Raw genomic sequence first — 24,747 nt, forward strand, 5'->3', positions numbered from 1 at the left:
TATATATATATTAATAAAGAAATAGAAAAGGGTTTAAACTTACCTGTTAATTTGCTACCACTCATATGCCTTTACCATGCATGCTTTTACAACAGAAATATAAGTATTTTATAAGTAGGCATAAACCCATTGCATTCACATATATACAAACATACACAAACACACACATGCACACGCCCACACATATAGGTTTATACTTGCCTGTTAGAAATACTTCAATTTTCGTGGTGAAGGCATACTCGTAGTAAAAAAAAAAACAGTTGTTGTAAAGACTTTTGTTATTAAGATGCTGTCGTAGTTCCAGCCTCCTTGAAAAGGCCTTTATGGTAAATGCCCTCATTGTTCCTTCATACATCTACTCACACATGCACTCACAACTCACAGACCCACACAGGTGCTCACAGATCCACTCACATACCCACTCATCCACTCACACACCCACTTACAGACCTACGCAGGCATTCATAGAAACACTCAAATACACATGCATGTGCTAACAACCCTATTCACAGGCCCATGCATCCACTTACACACCCACTTGAATACCCACACAGAAATTCACACATCCACCCACACAACCACAAAACCACTCATATACCAATTCACAGACCCAGACAGATACTTATACACCCACTCACAGACTCGCTCAGACACTCACACACCTACTCTGAGACTCACTCACACACACACTCACAGACCCACACTGGCAGTCTCACACCCACTCACAGAATCACACAGGCAGTCACAGACCCATCGAGCGAGCCACACAGTCTCTCATACATCTGCTCAGAAATCCATGCAGGCACCAACAAATCCACTCATAGACCCACACAGGCACTCGGAGTCCCACTCACAGACCCCTGCATACATTTACACACCCACTGACCGACTTTCACAGGAACTTGCACACCCACTCACATACCTATGCAGGTAATCACAGACCCATATAAGCTGCCACACTCCTAATTACAGACCCACACAGGCACTTACAGACCTACACACCCACTCAGAGATCCATACAGGCACTCACATACCCACTCACTGACCCATATAGCCCATGACACACCTACTCATACACCCACAAAACCACTCACATACCCACTCACAGACCTTACAGCCACTCACAAACCCACTCATTGACCTATGCAGCCACTCACACACCAACTCACAATGGTTATAGGTTACAGTTAGGAAAGAAAATTAAAAACATCTTTGAAATTCACAAAGAAAACAAAGGTTACAGGGATGGTATAGTTAAGAAATGGAATTCAAAAACCTTAGAAAGTCACTGACAAATAAAATATTACAGGGAAGGTATAGTTAGGAAATAACATTGCAAAAACTGTAGAAATTCACTGAAAAAACTAAGATTTCAGTGATGTTATAGTTAAGAAATAGAATTTCAAAAAACCTTAGAATGTCACTGAAAAAATTAAGGTTAAAGGAACGTTATAGTTAGGCTCAGATTGTACATGCACAAAACCATAGAAATTCAGCAGTTAAAGTTACCTGAGCTAACTATAGCTTATACCCCCACAATGCACTGCTTATGACCTCATATATTACATCACAAACTGAGCCTAACTTTAAAGTCCCTGTAGCCTATAATGTCCTTTTCCAGTGAATTTCTAAGATTTTTTTAAATTCTATTTCTTAACTATTAGGTCCTTGTAACCTATACTAGTACGTAGTATAGTTAGGACCATGTTTCCATGGGAGAAGTGTTTTTTGACTTGCCCTATTTGACACCATTTCAACTTTTGAAAAAAAAAGTGTTCCGGTGATTCTTGTTGCACATGGACAGTTTCGGGGTTATCTGTCAAATGTGGGCTGAGTAAAATAGGAGATCAAAAAACGTGTGTTTCTTATGTTAATTCCCATAAGAACCTTATACACGGCTACAGCCCAAACTGCGGAGCCGAATTACATCAAATTTGACAGAAAGGTAGCTGTTGGTACAGAAGCCCCCTGTTTGAATGGGGCTGTACAGACCCCCAGCCCTGGTGACCACCACCTCCCCCGGACTTTAAGTTGAATGAATGTGGAAGGGCACACGTACTACTTGCAGCCCCAGAGACCGTCACCTTCCCAGGGATTTTCTTAAATGGAATGCAGTGAGGGCCATGTGGACCCCCCACAGCCCCAGGGACAACTACCTACCAGGGCAAAATCCAAGAAAGGAGGGGCTTGCTGGAAGTGGGGCAGAAATGCTTTAAGACAGGGGACGCTGCATGTTTAGCAGCTCCCTATGTCTAATAGCAATGCCGGCTCTCTTAGGAGGCAGGGAGCCAGCAGGGACCACAGGGGCCGTCAGGCTACCCCCACGGTCCCCAACAAAAGTAACTGGGTGCCCTGAGTGGGACCGGGGCAACCAGAATAGAGTCTGGGCCCAGGGGGATGTGGTCCTCATGGCCGAAAATGGGGTCCCTTTTTTTAAAAAAAAAAAGGCCTGGCCCCAGACTGAAGTCAGCCCAGGGTAGGGGGCCCACATGGCCCCTCTCCAATAATAAATAAAGAAATATTTTTTAAAAAGCCGGCCTGGCAATTTGCTGGAGGCCGCCCATTGTCTACTACTCTGCAAACGTGCCTCCTGGTGCCCTACTAGTTCGAGGATAAAGTCCTCTTTGATGCTGGGGGTCTTGGGGGCCAACAAGCCTGCCCTGTTACCTCCAATAAGTACCAAAAAGCGGGATTGCTGAGAGATCTTCAGAGTCCATGCCCACTTTCTCCACCAAACACAACTACTAGTTAAAAAAAACATAGAAATTGACTTAAAAAAACCAAAGGTTACAGGGATGTTATAGTTAGGAAATAAAATTAAAAAACCTTAGGAATTCAATTAAAAAAACCAAAGGTTACAGGAATGTTATAGTTAGGAAATAGTTTTAAAAAAAACCTTAGAAATTCACTGAAAAAACCAAAGGTTACAGGGAGGTTACAGGTAGGCTTAGATTTCACTCATAGAAAACCACAGAAATTCAGCAGGTATAGTTACCTGAGCTAACTATAACTTATTCCCCCGCAATGCACTATTTATGACCTCACATAATACATCACTCATGACCTGGTCAGTGATATCATTGATGTCATCACTGATGACAACACTGGTGACCTCTCAAATGACATCACAGATTACATCATCCACAGAACCGCTCATACCCCATACAACCTCTCATATGCCCACTCACACAACCACTTACATAGCCATTCACCTACCCATACCAGTACTCGTACACCCATTCACTCATACATAGAGCCACTCACACACCCACTTGTACAGCCAGTCACATAGCCACACACTTACCCACACAGATACTCTCACACCCAGGTATTTACCTACACAGTCATTGACATACCCAATCACTCACCCATACAAGGACTCATGTACTCACACGCCCACACAACCACTTACATACTCATTCACACATCCATACAAGCACTCACACATCTGCTAACTCAACCACACAGCCATTCACACAGGTGCTTACTGTCTAATAAAGCCACTCACAAACCAACTTACTTAACCAAACACCAACTCAAACAGCCACTCACTCACCCACACAGCCACTTACACACCCAGTCACTCATACAGCCATTCATATGCCCACTCACTCACATATAGTCACTAACCACCCATAGAGCCACTCACACTGCCACTCACTCAGCCATATAGTTACTGACACACCCACTCACTCACCAACAGAGCCACTCATGCAGCATCTCAATCATCCACACAGGTACTGACATGCCCACATACACACCCATACAGCCACTCACATACCCAAACATACAAGGATACTTACAGTCACACAGCTTTAGAAGTAGCATCACTGAGTAGTAGTTCACCTAGCATACTAATTTACCTTTTTTAGTGGGTTTCTATAAAAGTTTAACACCCATAAACACTTAAAGACACTTACACTCGCTTGATGATATCATCAGTAATGTCATTTGAGATATCATCAGTGATATCATGAGTGATGTCACGGACCATGTCATGAGTGATGTAATATGTAATGTCATAAGGAGTGCATTGCAGGAGCGTACGTTATAGTCAGCTGAGGTAACCATAACTGCAAAATTTCTATGGTTTTGTGCATGTATAATCTGGGTATAACTATAACCTCCCTGTTACCTTTGGTTTTTACAGTAACAAGTTTTTCAAGGCTCAGGGAGGGGTGGACCACACGGGTAGTAAGCAGGTTTTAGGGCTTAGGGTGGGTAGTTCCTATCGATAGTAAGGAGTTTTTAGGGTGGCTCTGGGATGATTAGCACATAGTGGTAGTGAGGAGGTTTCAGGGCTCTGGTTCGGTAGTGCATAGTTTTGTACTAAGGAGCGTATAGGGCTCACTGATGGGTATTGCATAGGAAGGGCCGGAATGGGGGCCTGGAGTCCTTTTTTAGCTGCACATATGTTCCTACCCATAGTCGGTAAAAAAAAAAATATATATATATATATATGAGAAAAACAAAAATCGCCCCAGGTACAAGCCTATAGGTGATGGGCCTCCTAAGGCAAAGAATCAATATTATAGTTCAAAACAGGAGATTTTTGCTACATACACTATGTGCCAAGGAAGAAAACACTGAAATTGCAGGGTTAAAATGAAGGGGGTCAGACTATGCATACAAGTTAAATGACCATTGATGAACAGCTTTGAGTGGGACAGTTCCACTGGCTAGTGCTTGTGGGGCACTGCGTTACATGTGCCCTGGATCCGCCACCAGGTCCAGCTAAGGGAAACAGGGAGGGACCAACACAGCTGCGGGAAGAGTTCAATGCGCTGGGTAAATCAACCTGATTCAATCCCAGAACCGTTTTACCAGAGTCTCTGAGGTGGAGATTCAAAAGCCATGGGGTGGCCCTGCCCTGGCTCTTCCGGGCACTGACGGGCAAGGACGGGCCCGCCCCTTGGACCAGGCTCCACACAGGCGCCGCACGCGCGCTGCGAGAGGGCAGCAGGGCTTAAATTGGGGATTCAGGTGCGTGGAGGACATCAACGTCTCATACCGGCCCGAGGCTGCTGGGGAGTGAAGTCCCTTGGTTGAGGGTTTGGAGCAATTCCCCTCACGGCAGTATGGACAGCTGGCAAGCCGTTCCCCTCAAGGCAGTGGGAATGGAAGCAGAGCCATTCCCCACATGCTGGTGTGAATAAAAGCAAAGCTGTTCCCCTCACGGCAGATGATGAAGCCAAAAGCGCATCCCGCGCTGCAAGAGGGCAGCGTGGCTTAAATTGGGGCTGCAGGTGCGAGGATGACGTTACCGTCTCGCGCCTGCCCGAGGCTGCTGGATAGTGAAGTGCTTTGGTTGAGGGTTTAGAGCCATTTCCATCACAGCAGTATGGACAGCTGGCACGCCGTTTCCCTCACGGCGGTCTGAATGGAAGCAGAGCCGTTCCCCTCATGGCGGTGTGAATAAAAGCAAAGCCATTCCCCTCACAGCAGATGATGAAGCCAAAAGCGCGTACTATATTTGGGCACTTTAAAAAATGTACTGCATAATAATTTACTTTGATATGATGTGTTAATTGCTCCATTGATATCCATTGTTGAATGTTTAATTATTGCTTTAACCGTGCACAGAACTATGATGTCATGTTATTTATTTTATTTAGTTATTGTTTGTATAGCGCTAGAATCGACCCCCAAGGGGTATCTCTGCGCTTCAGCGAGATATGGGTGGCAGAATAATTCCAATGAGTTAGTAAGTGAGGAAGAGGGTAGTCTTCAGCTGCTTTCGGAATTGAAGATGGTCCAAACACTGCCTCAAGGGCAGCGGCAGTTCGTTCCAGTAACGGGGGCCAAGTTGGGATAGGGCCTTTCCTCCCAGTCTTGCTCTTCTTACTCGTGACACCGCAAGCAGAGATTTTATACTGGAGCGGAGCGATCTTAAAGGAGCATATGGTATGAATTTCTCAGAGAGATATACAGGTCCTGAGTTAAGCAGTGCCTTATGAATAGTGCAACAGATTTTGAACTTGACTCTTTGACGGATAGGGAGCCAGTGCAATTTTATCAAGAGACGGCGGGAGGGAGTCCTAGGGGGGACATTTAGGACCAATCGTGCCGCCGTATTCTGAACCACCTGTAGTCTTGCCAATAAAGCCTCATTGGCAGAGATGAGCAGACCGTAACAATAGTCCAGGCGACTTAATACAAGTGCCTGGACAAGTGTTTTCCGAGAGGAGTCCGGTAGTAAGGGGAAAACTTGACGGAGTAGGCCTATTGTATGGAAACAGACCCCAGCTGTTTGAGTGGCATGCTCCTTCAGTGCGAGTGCCTGGTCCAATCTAATCCCTAGGTTTTTTACTGACACCTTAGGGATTGGGAGGGGGCCTAGATCTGTCGGCCACCATTCAGGAGTCCATAGACGGGGTGCCTCTCCGAAGAGCATGATTTCAGTTTTCCCCACGTTATGTTTAAGTATTTGCAAACTTAGAAAATGAGTAGCCACTAATGTGTTAATTGCCAGATGTGAATCGTTCACCCAGTCTGTTTTCTTTTGCCGCAATGTAACAGTTGGAGTTTTTTTTCACGTTTATAATGCAAGCAAAGTCGAAAACAGGACTAAATAAGCTGCTCATACCTGACCTGCCATAAGACTATTTGAGTTATAGGGAAAAACTTGAAATAAATATTCCTGGACTTTACTTGTGAGAGATCCAATTGGCTCAATCAAAACAAACCAAGACTAAAGCTCACAGAATGCACTGATAAGCAAAAGCAAAGTCATGGACTGGAAAAGTGGGGTCCTGGTGACATGGAGATATCCGGTCACCCACATTTTCCTCCGTTGGTACATTTCCTCTCCTGATGTCCACAATACCGCAATATATGTGTGACTTTCAATAATATTATGTTTTTAACAGTCTTGTAGTTTTGTTTTAAAGTACAGCTGTCATCAGGTACTGCTAATAAAAACATGGTGTACTCCTTGTAAAAGTTTGATTGAGCAGTAATAACACTGCTTTGTTTGAACACCATTCTACTGTGCATGGGCAAATGCCCTTATATTCAGAATCCAAAGATGGGTATGAAGTATTCCATATCTGAAACATTTGTTCAAGCTACAGAAGAGCCAGAAAAAAGCATTTCCCTACTCAGAGCACTTTTGAACTTGATCAGGTGTAGTTTATTTGGAAGTAAATCAGAGAATGAGGATTGGAACAAATCAGTGTATAATGTCACCTTTAGCATTGATCAACTCTATTGACATTTCAGAACAAGAACGGAGTGAATAAAGAAGCCATATACACGGCGACTAATTTCAGTCAAACACTGTTTTTTGGTATGCAAGTGAAATGCGTTTTTTGGTTTGGTTTCTAGGGCCACCATTGCACAGAACAAGGCAATCTACTGGATGAATGTCAAAGGCCCAGTGATGACATACAATGGGACGGGCACTAGCCCTGGCACTTCAAATGGACAAAGACTTACGGTTGGTACTACACTTATTTTTTTAACACAAATAACTGTACACAATTGAGTGCAAACATAATACAGAACAGAGTAGTGTAATTGATCTGTTCATTATACTTACCATAACTTTTTGTGTCAGTTAGTTTGCACTACTTGTTTTATAGTGCTCTTGCATCTCTTAATAACAGAAGGTGTTTGATACAGCCCTGGGTTTCTTCCAGCAACCCATTAAACAATGTTTCATAAGATTGATTGTGTTTTATTTAAAACATTTACAGTCTGTAAGTCACCAGTGGTGGTTGAGCTACCAATTTCTTGTATGTAAGCCCTGTTGGGTTTTTACATCTTAATATATGAATCCAACTGTAATCGGAGTGGGATGAGACCTTATCACCATGCTACACACATGGTACAGTACAATACATTTTCTTACCGTCAGCCATGGATAATCATCTCTTTCTATAGTATATCCCTGGTCAATTCAAACTATTTGAGTTGCACTTTGGCTTGAGATAAGTCTTGCTTTTCTCCCTTTATGTTTCCCCTTTGAATTTCACCTTATGTGTTGTGTACTTCAGCTTCCCACAGTCCTGAACACTCAGCAGTGTCTATTTGTTCTAAGGTTCCCCAAAAACTGTACAAGAGATGTTAAATGTTAGCACTGCTCATTGTCCTCTCTTAATCATAGTGCTCTTTTCATTAAAGGGGTGTGGCCAGTTGCTCATTCTAGGTCTTTCTGTTTCAGTGTTTGATTTTTGTGAATTCCAGTGGGTGTTTTGCAGTGCTTTCCCAACTTCTGAAAATCTGTGATTTTCAGTGTTTAAACTTTTTAGCTTCTCATACATTTGCTGGAGAGTGTGCTTTTCAAGTGCTTAGAAAATATAATGGTGAGATCTTCGATTCTAACATTTTTATTTTAGCTGTTCAATCTCTAGCATGACAAAGTCCCTTTTGAGTACTGAACTGGAAACATTAGGAGCACTTAAACATAGGCTGTATTTAGATCTCCCCCAATCCAGTTGTAGTTTATTGGCCACATTGAAAAATGCAAAAGCAGGAGACTTTGGGGCATAGTTACAAAGTTGTCATGCACTGCAATGCATTAAACACACAAAAGGTGTAGGGTGCATGCAATAGTCTAACCACTGACACATGCTTGAGGTAGCATTCCAACTCATCCTTCTTTTTCCGACTATGCCTTCTAATTTTTGACCCAGCCATATGCAAAGCTGGCGTGGTCTTGCTCCAGTAGGACCAGGCTATAAAAATAATATGTACCACCAATGGTAAGAAAAAGGCGGTAATACTTAGGTGGTGGAGCAGTTTAAATGTTCACTGGTTAGCCTTAGAAACAGATGGGCTCTTGATATTAACAAGCTTATTAGTGAGGTAGACTAGTGGTGCATATTAATGAGCACCCCAAGAATATCCAGGTATGCATGATTCTGGCAATGCACTTATTCTACATATACAGGGTTTACATTACACCTACGAGAACAAATACATTCTTCCAGTGAGCGCAAATAAAATGCCCAAAATGTGGAAAATTAGATGGAGATTATTATCACATGGTATGGAGTTTCCCCAGGATTGTTGCAGTTCGGAAGGAAGTCACGCAGTTTGTACAAAAAACAACTGATAAGACCATTGGGGTGGACTCAATAAATTGTATACTCGGACTGTAGGAGTCTCACTGATGGAAAAAAGGTCATTAGTAGATTCATTGATCTTGCTCTGGTCTGAGATACATTTCAAATTGCAGTGAGCTGTAAAATACAAAAAGGATATGGTTTGAATAGGTGGAAACCAGAGGTGCTAAAATGGGCAGAGTGTGAACGCATTATCTTGCACATAGACTCTAAGAGAGCGACAAGGAAGTCTTTTGTGAGGGCATGGGAAACAACCTTGACCTCAATCGCAGAACAGGAGACAGTACTGGGAAAGGACAAACAAGTGCTGACCCAATGTAGACTTCTGGAAGAAATACCTGATAACTTGGTGTTGCTGTTGTGTTACACTGATCATACAAAAGTTTATTGGCAGAGCTACCGGTTGGAGGCCCAAGTTGTTAAGTAGTGAGTACTGATGTGCTTTCTTCCTCTTTTTTGAAAGTCTAAATCAGTGATGATGTTACTGAGTGATTATATATGAATAATAGCATTGCTTTTGTTGTGAAAAAGTATGCACGATTAATGAACACACTCGTAACATTTTGGTATGTCTCGTACAACATAAAAATTTTTTTTCTTTCATACAAAAAAAGCATCCAGAGGCTTATAATTTGAGAACAAAACAGTTAAGAAATGATAACTACTGTTCATGTAGCAGTTGTAATCATACCCCTTGACTTGCCCATCATATATGTTTCTCTAAAGTCACACAGAGGTGGAAGTGGCATTGTGCCTGCGACCAAATGTATTGAAGTGAAATCCCTTGGTTTGAGGGCAAAAACACTCACCAGTAAATCAGTGGTATTCTGCTGGAAAATCTGGTGCCTTTGTTATGATTGTGCGACTTTCCCACAATCCTGCCTTGATGTATTATGCATCATGAGGGTTTGATTGCTCATTGATATTGAGCTAAATGGATGTAATTTCCGATCAAATCATTAGAGTTTACATGATTGCATCACAATTTTAGCTGCCCTTCTGACATAAAGGTCAAGTATAGTGTTGATTTTTTTACAGACAAATGACTCACAAAATTCTGGAAAAAGTTGTAAACAACTAATCCTCTTACATGCCCCTTTTGGACAAAATGGATATGAGGTTCATGGAATCAGGCGTTTTATAGGTTTCAGGTGCCCCACCTCATGAATCCATTAGTTTATTTCCAAAACCTTGATCCTTTTACAGAAGTGCATATCGAGAGTAGCTCAACTTATTGCTCATAAATATGTGATCCTCATTTTGACAACCAATCATCTCTTAACATCCCACAATGATCGTGTTCTGGTGTTAAATGGCAGGAGGTGGGAGACATTACAGAGCATGTGTAAATGTTCATCTCTGCCTATCAAAATGTCAAGTACATACATCCAAAGTTATTAAAGTGAATTTAGCACTTAAGCATTATAATTAAGGCTTCCAATATTCCGTTTTTACTGATTTTTACGGATAAATACAGACAGAAAACAAAGTGTTTCCTGTCTGTATTTATTTTTAAAAGTGGAAAAATACTGAAAGTGTTGCCTCTTGAGAGAAACTCTCCATGCTGCCTTTCGTGAATTCTAGGCAACAGCAGAGCAAGCAGACAGCATGGCGAGTTACAATACAGGATGAGATTGCCTTAAATGCAGGCATAGGTTAACATATATTTGTAGTATGATGCTAATAAGAACCTGTGAGTGTAGTCTTTTGTTATACGTAGCTGCTTAGTTTGTTAAAACGTGACAGGCATCCATGTTTGAGTGCATGTCGAAGAGATATGTAAACGCAGAAATATACTATTTTACTGCTACATTTATTCTTGAAACACAAAATAAATAAGGATAAATTCCAATAACATGGCCCAAAAATAAAAATAGATAAATACAGACGGAAATGTTAAAAAACATAAATACGATAAAAGAGGGAGCCCTAATTATAATCCATGTCCGAGGGCTCCAAGGTAGTTATTGACCTGAGAAGAGTCAGAGAGTCTGAAGTCAATGTTAGGGTCCAAATCCAGCCTTTTTGAAACCTACCTGGGATTTCCCTCCTCCTTGAATAATATTGCTTTTGTAAATCAGGCTCTAAAAATGTGTGGTGAAAGCACACAATTGTTTGTGAGATGATGTTTTTTTCAGGGTCTTCTTGGGTAGAAGGTCACATGAAGCTTTGTACTTTTGGTTTAAGGCTCTGGCGTTTGTGTCCCATTTAAATGTATGTAGTGAATCCCTGGTTTTGAGGGCACAAAAACGAACAACTATAAAGTGTGATAACAGATTTTACTCATAATATAAATCATTTGTTGGTGGTATCCTACTCATTTTAGGAACTCTGGTGAGTTCTCAGGTTTCTCTTGTGATTTTATCCTGTGTAAAAGGCCGATCCCACTGCTGGGATTTGATGAACCATGTTTGAGAACAAACAGTTTCCTGTCATAATTTCCTCATAGATTTTATTGACGGGGCTCCATAAGCTAAAATTAGAACACATGAGGGGGCGTGGCTAGCAGCCAACGATGGCAGCCGCAGCTTAAGAGAGCTCCCGTGAGGAGGCGGCTTCCCACTACAATCCGTCGTACTAATCCTGATTTTCAAAGTGCTTAAAGGTGTGGATCGGACCCGGAGGCCGTGCAGCACACGATGGTTCGATTTTGAGACGGCGAGGACCCTGTAACGGCGCGACATCGCTTGGCTGAGATCAGCGAGAGGTGGGGCCTACCGCTCTCCTGGAGACAGCGAGTTGCGTACACTAAGGACCTGGCCGGAAACAGACCTTTGGCGGCGGCGACTGGCCGGAAGTGCCGGGATCCGAGACACACTGCCGAGACACTTTGCAAACATCTCCCGACGACATAGGTGGGGCCCCGGGACACCCAGTGGCAGTGGGTTCTTGAGTGGCCACGCTTTGGGGTGCCGCTGTCAACGCCGAGCACCGGGCGGCCAGGCCCGCCATCTTGGGCACAGCACACAAGCCCGTTCCAGGGTTTTTCCGATAGCCACCCCCGCGGAACCGCCCGCCAGGGCGGAGCGATAAAGACCTGCGGTGGCGGGGAGCCTCCGGACGACTGCTATGGTGCCGGTCGCCTAACGTGACCACTCACAGTCGACAACACGAACACGCAGCACCGGCCTTTCTTGGTTCAATCACGGACCTGCACGGATCTGAGAAGCCCGCACGACCGCAACCATGTCCAACAGAGGCCCCAGACAAAGTGCTACCCAGGCCAAACTGGACAAATTCGCTTACGAGAAGCATACTCCCCCCCAGGAACAGCGCAAGAATGTGGGGAAACCGTCGGAGTCTGAGGGGGCCAAGAAAGCCACGTTGGAGGACGTTCTGGCGGCGCTGGCTCAGGTACAGGCGACGGTGGGAGCGACGGCCACGGAGGTCACCCTGATACGGGCTGACCTCCAGAAAATAAACGAAAGGGTAAAACAGGTGGAGGTGGTCACTAAATCGCTAGTCGAAGATGTGTCCGAGTTGCAAACGGCGATGGAACGGCTGCAGGCGGACAACAAACTACTCAGAGACAAGCTGGATGACCAAGAAGGGCGCTCCCGGCGCAATAACGTTCGTATTTTGGGAGTGCCGGAATCTGAAGACAAAGGAGCCTTGGACCTGTATGTGGAGGAATTAATCAAAACCAGACTCCAACCTAAAGGCCTTTCAAACTTTTTTTCGGTAGAACGGGCCCACAGAGTGCCGGGGGGCAAACCGAAAACAGGCGGTCCGCCTAGACCAATATTGGCGCGACTTTTCAATTTCAGAGACCGCGACGCCATTTTACAGGCCGCAAGGGTGGCGCCGCCGATCCAAATACAGAACTCGAGACTCGCCTTCTTCCCGGACTACACAGCTTAGGTCTCTAGGAAGCGCAGAACGTTCCTGGAGGTCAAGAAAACTTTGAGGGAAAAGGAACTGCCATATTCCATGATCTTTCCGGCCCGGCTGCGAGTGGTGGCGGACAAAAAAGTATGGTTCTTCGATTCTCCAGAAACGGCCCGGGACTGGCTTGAGGGGTGGCATACGGTGGACCGGCAGCGGAGGAGACACAGGTCTGCCCAAGATCGCGGAGGCGACAGCAGAGCTGGCTTAGACGTCAGGGCGTGGTGGAGCAGAGAACTCTCCGTCCCGTGGTTTCGCGGGGGCTGGTGGTGACGAATGAACCCCATACTCCAGCCTTCAAGGACAGGGCAATCGCTGATCTTGTGGACACTGTTTGATAGCTGCAACTGGACTCTGGCACGGACACGCCAAAGGCACGCAGGGATGCCGCCTGCTCGGGGAGATGCTCTCCCCCCTACAAGCAACTACTCTGGTTGCGGGATGGGTCAAGCCCTCTGCTCAGTTGGGGAGGCGGGCAGTTGGAAGTCCGTTAGGCAGGGTAGCAGGGAGGAGGGTTGGGGGGGGGGGTCGTTTTGTTACAGTTAGGAATGTCTATAAATAGTCGAAGACAATGCTTAACTTTCAGTATGAGCCAATGCGAGATGGGTGGGATTGACTGTGATCATAAACCTCCGTGATGTCCCTCAGCCCTTTGCTGTGCACCCGCTCCACCCCTTGGCCACTACACCATGGAACCCATAGTACCTAATGGCTGCTAATTCGGTCCCAGCTGGGTGGGAGGTGAACCCTGAGTCACAATGCCCTCCCTTACGGTTGCTGTCTTGGAATGTGAGAGGTCTTGGGGACAGGGTCAAAAGAGGGTTAGTGCTGACTGCTATCAAAAGACTGAAACCCACCATAGCACTACTGCAAGAAACACATCTGGTAGGGGGGGCTACCAAGGCCTTGGATAGACGAGAATATAAAATGTTAGTTCACTCCGCGTTTACGTCCGGTTCCAGGGGGACCGGCATTCTGTTACAGAAAAACTCACGTTTCATCCCCTTACTTACTAAAACTGATGACCAAGGCTGCTTTGCGGCCCTGCAGGGGCAGTGGGAGGGGAAGCTTCTCAATTTAGTATCTGTGTATATACCACCAGCGTTGCACTCGGTTCACCTCCCGGACCTAGGTGACTTTCTTCTGACTCTCCCCGAGGGTGAGATTATCCTGGGGGGGGACTTTAACGCAGTTCTGGACACACAACTTGATAGATGCCCCACTCCGGTTCGGGCGGGTGGGGTCCCCTACCTTCAGCGGTTCGTAACGGCCTTGGGGCTGACTGACATTTGGAGGCATTTACACCCTGGTACACAACAGTACACTTACCTCTCAGCCGTGCACGGCAGTCTGTCCTGCATTGACCACTTCATGACACTGGGAGAGGGTCTCCAACTTATAGATGATATGACGATTCATCCCCGTGGGATTTCAGACCATTCGCCACTCACGCTAACACTTTCTTCGCAAGCACGTTCACGCAGACGCATTTACCCCATTCACGCTGCCTACCTCAGGGTTCCCCAGGTTCGCAAGGCCCTTAAGAACACAACACAGCAATTCTTCCGGGAAAACGTACACTCAGTACGTTCCCCGGAGACGCTGTGGGAAGCCTATAAAACGGTCCTGCGGGGACAGGCTATTAACTCCATCACGGGTTATAAAAAACAGTTGTCGGAGGAATTGGTTACGTTGGAAATGGGTTTACAGGATCGGACAGCGGCCCATGAGCAGCACCCCTCCCCACTTACCCTGCAAGCACTTACCCTTCAACAACAACTATATGACGATCACCTGCGTACCCAGGTGAAAGGGCATATAGCCGACACCCGCAATAGGATCTATGAGATGGGCGAAAAAGCGGGGAAAATGCTGGCATGGCTTGATAAACGGGAGGGTAGCTCCACGGGGATCCAACGCTTGAAGGACGAACATGGGGTGATACACACAGACCCAAGAAGCATTGCGGAGTTACTTGCGACCCATTTTGAACGGGTGTACACCCCGGAACGTGTGATCACTCCCGAGATGGCCGCCGACATCCTAGCTCCGATCGAGGTCCAGGCTTTGTCCCCGGAAGCGTCACAGGAGTTAGAAATGGACATCACCTCCGAGGAGGTTCAGCTGGCGATTCGGGCACTGAACCCGGGCAAAGCAATGGGACCCAACGGCATACCCATTGAATGGTACCAGGCGGTGCCGGAGTCTCTCGGTGACCATCTACTGGGGATGTTTAGAGAATGCCTGGAGAGGGGTTCCCTTCCGCCAGACCAGAGAGTGGCGACCATACAAACTATCCCTAAACCGGGCAAACCACCTGATGAGTGCTCCTCTTACCGCCCCATATCCTTGCTAAATGCCGAAGTTAAGGTTTTGGCTAAACTCCTAGCGACTAGACTCCTGCCCCATTTGTCGTCAATTATTCACCCGGACCAATCCGGGTTCATGCCCCATAGGAACACAGTGCTGAATCTGCGGACGCTGCACGGTGTGCTGGCCAGAGCGGATTCTATCGAAGAATCAGCGGTGATTTTGGCACTTGACGCTAAGATGGCGTTTGACCTCGTAGAATGGGCGTACCTTTTTGAAGCCCTGAAGCGCTTGGGATTCGGGCCCCGCTTTATTGCGTGGGTCAAACTGCTGTACGCTGACCCTACGGCACACGTGGTAGCTAATGGACATATCTCGCGCACGTTCCCGCTGGGAAGGGGCACACGACAGGGTTGTCCCTGATCACCCGTGCTGTTCGCGATCGCCTTGGAACCCCTGGCGACCCTTATGCGGACCTCGCCTCTCCTTAAGGGCATATCATGGCGTGGGGGAGGGGAGGACCGCCTGTCGCTGTACGCAGACGACATGTTGGTTTATCTAACAAACCCCGAGCGCGGTGTACCGGCTTTGTTACACATTTGTGACACACACGGCAGAGTTTCCGGCTATACGCTGAATTGGACTAAGTCGGAATTATATGTTTTGCAGGGGCAGGCTCCGAGCCTCGGCAAGGAGTGCCCTCTGGTGATAGCAGACTCGTCGTTTAAATACCTAGGCATTCACGTCACTAGGGATCCAGCGGAATTCATGAATAAAAATCTGACGTCCCACCTGGATAGATTCAAACGGGATGTGCAGTTTTGGTCGGGCCTTCCGTTGACGCTCCTGGGTAGGGCCGCACTTTATAAAATGATGGCGTTGCCACGGTTTTTATATGTCCTCGAAAATACACCCTATCCCATGGCCCCTAGTTTTTTCCAGAAAGTGGCAGCGCTGGTTTCTACCCTTCTTTGGGGGAACCTCCCTGCGCGCATTGCGCAATCCAAGTTGCACAGAGGTTGGTACGACGGTGGTATTGCCCTCCCTAACCTACGACTGTACTACTGGGCCGCACACCTCAAGCCCATCAATCAGTGGATTCACGCGCCTCAAACTGAACCAGCGTTCCGGGCGGACAGGGAACAACTGGGCGCGACAAATCTGCTGGGACCACTATACGATCGACGCAAAGTTCGTGCCCTACTGGGGCCCACTAGACTGACGGTACAGGTGTGGCATACTGCGACGGCGGCGCTGGGTTGGAGGGGGAAGATTACCGGGATGACCCCGCTGTGGGATTCCCGGATTTTGGGCAATATGAGAAACAGTAAGGGTTTCGAACACTGGGACACTATAGGGATCTCCACTGTGGGAGATCTCTTGGAGAGGAACGAGGTGATACCCTTTACCAGGCTGAAGGAACTCTATGACCTTGGCGACAGGGAACTTTATAGGTACATCCAGATACAACATGCACTGCTCGCAGCCCTTCCCCCCGGCACCACACTGCCTGAGTCCTCGCCATTGGAAGACCGCCTCCTTACTGAGTTTATTGTGGAACGGGCGACATCACACACATACCGCAAATTGCTCAATAACTTCCCTGATCCAACGCTCCTGTTGAAGGCGAAATGGGAGGGTGATACTGGTGACATGGACGAGCATGAGTGGAATGAGGCCCCCTAAGGAAGTGGGCATCTCGGCCCGAATGCGGCTAGTACAACTTAAAATACTACACAGGGTCTACTACACTAGGACCATGCTACACCGCATCCACAGAATACCTCATCCTTACTGTCTTCGTGGGTGCGGGGAGGAAGGAACATTTTTTCACACCATATGGGAATGTCCCAAGATTCGTGAATACTGGAAACAGATACTTCGCACACTCTCACAAACATTGAACTAGTCATTGTTACCAGACCCAAAGAGGTGCTTGTTAAACGTATGGGAACCTACTGACCTGTCCAGACATGAACGGCTCTGGGTCACGGTCGGATTAATGGTGGCAAAACGAGACATTGCACAGCGCTGGGGGGCGGCGGACGTGCCGACCAAGTCACAATGGTGTCTAAATATGGATGGTGTGATGATAACTGAGAGGGCGGTTTATTCTAGCCGGGCCTGCCCAGCAAAGTGGAACAAAATATGGACAAAGTGGAATGTGTACAGGGGGGACATTTGTGACCCTTTGCAGGAAGATGATTTAGAAGGCTCCGACGAGGACGAGGAGGAGGGGGAGGAGGAGGGGTGAAGCGAAGTGAAATTGGCGGGGAGAGGGGTGGCCGGGGATGGTGTGCGGAATCTCCTATTAGACTTCATCAACTGGGGGGTGGGTCACGGATGTAAGGTAACATAGGGTGGGACTCACTTGCATAACAGGGTGAGAGACTAGTGTAGACCTCTCACGGCAGGTACATGTAACTCGAATTGTGTTTATTCATGCAGGAACGTAATGATAATTCCTAACAGTTAAAGTTAATTTTTGTTGTTTTACAAAAGAAAAAAAAGGTGGCACAGAAAAATACAATCAAAAACCTCATCCAGTGTCGATAAGTATGTTTGACAAGCACTTTTATTTTGCAGCGACTTTACTTAGATCTACATTACAACTGTTGATTCCATTGACTCTCAGGGATGCTGCATTCTGCACCATAAAATGTGTTAGCGGCCGGCCCGCAGGGTTGTAGGCGATCCGCTGTGTAATGTACAAGTGCAATAAAGGTTTAAAAAAAAAAAAAAAAAAATAAGAAAAAAATTAGAACACATTTTATATAAATTCACAAATATCTTCCTCATCCATGAGAGCATGAAAGTCTGACATGCTCAGTAAAACATGCTTCCCACAGCAACAGCAGTCTGTCAGTTGATTTCCCAGTGTCTATTGTCCCTTTACTACAAAGCTCAACTAAAGTGCTGTCCTTCTGTATTCAAGACAAAAGTTAGGCCCTCCTGGATGCTATGTTGTTGAAATAGGGGCTGTTGAATGTAAAGATTTTTCTGTGGAGCAGGCTTAAACTAATTATCAATGAGGTGCTAATGCAGATAAGAAACCAGTTGATTAAAATATTATGAGGGGGGGAGTATGTTTTTTCAGTCATGTGAGGCATAATATGTTTTTAAAGGGACTAGAAATAACTAGAGAGATACCTACCTATGTCTAGCATCCCCCAATCTACTTCGGATACCTATCTTCTCGGTTGCTTAATCTCGCCCTACATTTAAAATAGTAACATTTTGGTAGACATCAAATGACATCAAAGGTTTTCAAAATATTCAATTTGAGTGTATATGAGTAGATTCTTATAGAAGTACAGAAATACAGGAATCTATAGATAGATCTCATATTTAAAAGCAATAGACGTGTTCTCCAGTTGATAGTGAGACTCTCAGAAGATGCTGTTTGAACATTTAATTTGTAATATTTGTTTTTATTTTTCTGCACTTTCTCTCATTAGTATCTGTAGCTCCCTGCATGAGTGGGCACTGGCTTTAAAATAATTGTTATTGTGATTTATATATAAAGAAATATTAAAACCTATTTATACATATATAGTTAATGTCTATAAAAATTGTATTTATGTGCACCTTAGAAATTGCTACAAAGATCATTATTAAAACTATATTTTAAAATATTTATCAGTATAAATTAGACAAACATTTAAACACAGTGAAAACTGTCCACAATTTTCATTGGCACGCAACACTTTAGTACCAGCACAGAGAAAGAATTATTTTTCAGGCACTTGCTTACTATAGGAACTTGTAGCAGCAAAGATACAAAAGATATTTATGTATACATTCAGCTTTCTGTTAGGAGAATGACTGAAAGATCTCAAGCTGTCTTTTCCACCAGCATGTTTGTTTCCCAGTGTATGTACATTCTGGGTGAATAGAAGATTATATTTTTGTAATACAGCTCTGTGATCCTAACAGGCTGCTGTTATGGATAAAAGGCATAGTGATTTGTAGACTGTAATGAGGTTTGTCTCCGTTATTAACTGTGAATTCCTAAGTAGATATTGACCGATTAGGGGCCAATCAAAATGCAGCATTGTTGGTAGGATGCAGCGGTCTGATTTACAATAGAAGATATTAATACTAATCTTGTTTTTTCTGTATTCCAGGTTTCTGCACAGAGTCTTCTGTGTTCCTGTACCCTACTGTTACTAATTATATTTCTCAGAGGATTCTGACTCTAATGTTTGTAAAGCAGATAGCTCAGCAGAGAACTGTACCTAAAGATCTTACATACCTATGCAGCATTTATAAGGAATACTTTTCTAGTGAACGTACATTTACAGGTGTATTTTGCATTTAAATATTATCATATAAATCCTACAATTACTGCCACAGTCTACCTCTGATTCTGTGAAAACAGTTCCAGGTTTAAGATCATCCTAAGTAAATCACAATCATGCACTTTCTTCTTCAGTCAGTGGGAGAATATATGCACATATGCCTGTCCAGTTACAATACATTATAATTCTTTTGTGTCAAAATAACTTTTTCAGTTTGTATCAATGAAACTTGGATGCCTACAAGATTTGTTAGGGTATTACATAAGTGGTATTAAAAAAAATTAAAAAATGACTACCACTTGGTAATACCCTAACAACAGATCTGAGAAAGGGCTTGAAACGTGTTGGAGGAGAGAGCTGGATCAATGGTTTTAAATTAAATTAAATAAAAACAAATGTTTTGGTGCTTCATTAAATTAGAGCTGTGCGGTTTTGTGAAGTTGATTACCAAACCAACACTTTCAGAAATATGGAATGGACATAGGCTGATATGTTTATTTAGCTCCACAATGATGCCCTCTGCATGTGTGTTGCAAAAAAGAACTGCCCGCCACCTTGACTTAAATCCACAAGTATATGCATAGTTTTACTCACACACAGAACTCTGTTGAAAACCTATGTTTTCTACTCTGACCTTTCACTCATATTTTTTGTAATAGGTCTCACAGACTTGCAGGGTTATACATTTCACTTAAAAGTAAACATCAGGGGCTGTGGCCTGGCAAGGAATAGTGTAAGACGTGGAAGCTCCGGCAGCCCTCGGGCCCTCAAGCCTTATAAAGCATCTTTAAGGCCCTGATTTCGCTCTCTGAGTCATTACTGACCACATCGGCCATTGCTGGGACGTGTTTGTGGTCCTCTGAACTTGCAGAGCGCTGCAGTGACTGCCATCTCTGTGACTGCATGGACCCTCAGTGCCATTTTGCCCTAATAAGCCCTGGGCGGCAGCTCTACCATTTGAGTTACCGGGCCGTGTTTAGCCCTTTGATGGGGTGACCCTCACACAGTGCCACCGGGAGGCACCAAGAGCCTCTTGTAAACTCAGTGGTGGTAGCCCTTACTGCTGAAGAAAGTGCAGTCACCAACCAGCCCCCACACGTCATAGCCTGGTGAGCCCGCAGGGGATGAGCTTGGGGGAGCCCAGGGCTGTCATAATGGCGGAGTACCTTCCTCCCTCATGCCACCTGTTGCACTTGAATATGTGACGTTAAAAAGCGGTTATTTGACTGCGGTATGTTACATCGCAGTTATTACAATGCAAGTCGTAACAACGACTTGCGCTGGAGGGCGGTAGACTTAGGAATAGTATGATTTACAATTCCAACTCCAGCCTACGTAACAGTAGGGAAGGTGTTGGAATAGTAAATTACTTAGTTTATAGCGCCATCCAGCCCAAGTCGTTGTAACGACTTGCGTTTTAATGACCGCGATGTAAACATACTACAGTGTAATTACCGCATTGTAAAGGTCGTTCACCGCTGCACTCACCCCTGAGTCTCCACTGCACCCATGATGGGCGGGGGGGCCCGCCTCTGCCGGGAGCTCCACTGTGCTCTTTCTTTTTGCCTGTGGCCTGCTTCCCGATGCCACTGGGACAGCAGTGGTGAGGCCAATGGGCTGCCTTGCCACCTCTTGCGGGCCTGGGATCGGATTAGCGGTAATTGCAGAATGGGTTGTAGAACCCCCTTGCCCGGCGCCACAGGAGCTTTCCCTCATGTGGACTACACCTTCTTTGCAAGCACCTGAGATGTGGAAGATGGTGAGGACTTCCTGTTTTTGGGCCTGGGGCAGCCTGGGTTGCTCCTGGCCAGGACTGAAGACACTCTGGTCAGTGGCTGCATGCAGGGGATACGCGTAAGCCTTCCCCTACCCTCTTGCAACTTTTGGAGCATTCCTACAACACACAGACGCACTGAGCAGAGCTCTCCTACTACATCAGTGCTCCCCTGCAGTATCTACCGAGCTGTTGCAGTACCTATGTGGACCTGTGTGACAATGCGACCCAGCTTTCTGCAGCACCTGAAACACTTTCTGCTGTGGGGGACGGTGCAGGTGGGCACCTGCTGCGACCCCAACTTCATTGACAAACTCACCTCCTGCGTGCCCCCTTTTTTGCCTGGGTGATATCCTTGTGTGGCCTGCACCTGCCACACAGGGTCTCCTGATGAGGGTCCTGCCTGTCGTCTGTCTCTGCTTGTGGGCCCGGGTGTACCCTGATGATTCTGTGTCTGAGAACCATTGACCCTTGGACATTTTTGGCCCCTGGGAGTGCTGGGGAAGGCCGCCAATGTTGCTACACATCTTGTTGAGTGCAGGGGGAGTGATCTGTGGCTTCTGTGGACCTTGGATGCTGCTGTAACTTGCTCCCCAGGGCCACTCTACACACTGGAGATGCTGCTTACCAGCTCTGTTCCCCCCTATGATTAAGCCCAGGATGAGTATACCTACCTTCCACAGCAACAGATTTGTGGAGTCTAGCTTATAATGTAACACTCCTTGGTTTGCACTGCCCCCACATTACAGAGCTTAATCAGTGGCATTGATTTCCAAGCAGGAGGATCCTACTCTCCTCCTCCCCCCTATCTGCTCTCTCATTGTATGGGAGAAACAGCTTGAGACTTTCACTCTACTCATCAGACAGTGCACCACTCGGTAGTCTTGCCTACTATGCCCAGGGTCAACCAGAAACAGCTTAGTGGTCTCCCTTTGGGGTAAATCACCGAATTCTAAAATGGGCAGCAAAAATTATCCTGTTACGCAGCCTTCAGTGGCGTATCCCGCCCTCCCCATGACACAGGACTGCCTGGAAAATGTTTTTGTAGACATTCGCCAAGAGATAGGCTCTTTGAAGACAGATTTTAAAGGTTGCCTCAACAACTTATGTGAGGATATTACCACGGTGGGGACCATGTAGATGACGTGGAACCCACATGTGTAGGGTGGTCAATGCACTGGAAGAACAGGAGGACCTGGAAAATCAAGGTGGTGCAACAATCTACGTAACAGATGCATCCTCCATGGAGCAGGGGGGGATGACATGTCTCTCAGGGACCTCCTGATTGCCATCTGTGGCAAGCCAGAGGGGGCACCGCTGGTTCTCAACAGGGTGCACCATGTCATTGCTGCTCCAGGCCACCTGGATGATCCCCAGGCATTCTTACACAGGTACATTTCTTTCAATATAAAGAGATAGTGCTCTGTTGGGTGAGGGCTAAAGTAGACCTAGTATTCCAGGGCCACACTGTGCAGATTTATCAAGATCTCTCCCCACTGACCCTGAAGAAGCGGCACAACTTCAAACCTATGAGTGAACATCTGCGTGCTTAGGGAATCGAATATCAATGGGCCCATCCCTTTGGCCTGCTCTTTGCCTGGAGTGGGAAGCAGAATATGGTCCGTTCCCTTGTGGAGGCCCATTTGATCGTTGGCCTTCCGAGTGACTTCTGGCAACCCAAGTTACAAACGGTCCAGCATAAAGGTCATGGCTGCAACAGAAAGCTGCTTAAGACTCAGAAACAATGGAAGCAGACATTATTGCACACCTCCAAAAGATGAAGATAGAGCAGACACCCTCCTTGGCCGAAGACAGCTAAATAACACCTAACACATCTAGTTCCCCCTCTTGAACAGCTACTGCTACTCTCTGGCCTCCGAACCTCTGCTCACCTAGTAGGGCACTGGGTTAGGAGCACAAACTCTGATTGTTGTTTGTCTGTCTGTTACAGTGGTCCTTTTTTCCAATTTTAGAATTTAATAATTGGGCTCACTACTCTCTAGAGTTATTCCTGACCACAGGCCCCCAACACAAGCTCTCCTCCATTGAGGGGGAAACCTCGTTAGGGTCTGATACTTTCCTCCTTACCCTTTATGGAGTGGTTCACATGGTCGGGCGCCGTTGGCTCTCCTAGTTTCTCTCTGTGCAATCCTATGCCATCTCCTTCCTCGCTAGGTCTCTCTACTTTTGCTATGTCCATTGCTAGTCTATGGGGCACAGGGGAGCCTCTCACTACAAACCCCTGCTCCAGGGATGACTCTCCGCTTATTGACAGGTATGCAGAGTGTTTACTCCTTTCCATGACCACCACACATGATTTAAAACTTTCTCCCTCAAAATCCATGGGCTTAATTCCCCTAGTAAACTCGTCAGGTCTGGTGCTGCCTTGCACAGCGCGACCCTGGCCTTATTCTCTTGCAGGAGATCTACCTGTTTCACACTGAATGCCACTGTATGGCTTACCCTCATTACCCACACCAACACTGGGTGTACACTGACTCCAATACTCTGGGGGTTGCCATTCTTTATAAGAGGGGTTTCTACATGAAGGTGCTTAAACTGACTAGAGACCCTGGTGGGAGATTCCTCGCCTTTACTTTAGCAAGGGCTAGTGACACCCTAATGCTCCTTAATCTCTACACTCCTAACCAAGCGCAGGACACATTCATACATTGCACCCTCTTGAACCAACTAAGGCTTGCTAAGGGTGAGGGAAGATTTCAACTTGGCTTGTTATCCCATACTGGATAGAAATGCACCACATATACAGGGCACAGGAGCAATGTCTGGAATGCTAAAGAAGGATCTTTGTGACCCAGGCCTAGTTGATGCCTGTCGCTATTTGCACCAAGAGGCAACAGATTACTCCTTCTACTCGGTTGTTCACTCATCTTATTCCTGAATAGACCATCTGTTTGTCTTCTTCTCTTTAGTGAGTTCCCTCACCTCTGTGCAGATATCCAACATTTCCACTTTGGACCATACGCATGTTGAGAATACATAGACACCACGCTCAGACTTACCACCACACTATGCTGGTGCCTCTTCCACCAGCTCTTCAGGAACCCTCTCGAAAAGGCTGATATACAAGATGCGATCACTAAATACTTTGCAATGAACTCCTTACCAGATACCTCACCCATGTCCTCTGGGATGGGTTTAAGGCCACCATACCAGGAGTGCTCACCTCTATTTCCTTAGCCAGGACTCAGGATGTGTGCCCATTAGAAGCAAAACATTTATAGAAGAAATTCTCACACTGGAGAACACTGAAAACAGTATCCCACACTAAAGGCCAAGCTACAACTGGCTAGCCTGCGGGGCCAACTTCGAGCGCACCAGGTCAACAAAGAATAGCTCTCCCTACTCGCTCTCAAACAAAAATAGTATGAGGTAAGGGATAAGGTAG

At 46.0% G+C, this 24,747-nt stretch overlaps 1 protein-coding gene across 1 annotated transcript in view; it reads left to right on the plus strand.

Annotated features, from left to right (window-relative positions):
* LOC144776123 (putative defense protein Hdd11-like) overlaps positions 1 to 19,960 on the plus strand; it is a 111,982-nt gene extending 92,022 nt beyond the window's left edge. The window contains exons 5-6 of the mRNA XM_078659253.1: positions 7,327 to 7,438; positions 19,391 to 19,960. Of these exons, the coding sequence (XP_078515379.1) occupies positions 7,327 to 7,438; positions 19,391 to 19,459 (181 nt within the window). The 3' untranslated portion in view covers positions 19,460 to 19,960. The remainder of the gene's footprint in view (positions 1 to 7,326; positions 7,439 to 19,390) is intronic.
* The last annotated feature ends 4,787 nt before the right edge of the window (positions 19,961 to 24,747 follow it).

This window comes from Lissotriton helveticus, chromosome 1_1 (genome assembly GCF_964261635.1).
Source record: "Lissotriton helveticus chromosome 1_1, aLisHel1.1, whole genome shotgun sequence".
NCBI classification, from domain to species: Eukaryota; Metazoa; Chordata; class Amphibia; order Caudata; family Salamandridae; genus Lissotriton; species Lissotriton helveticus.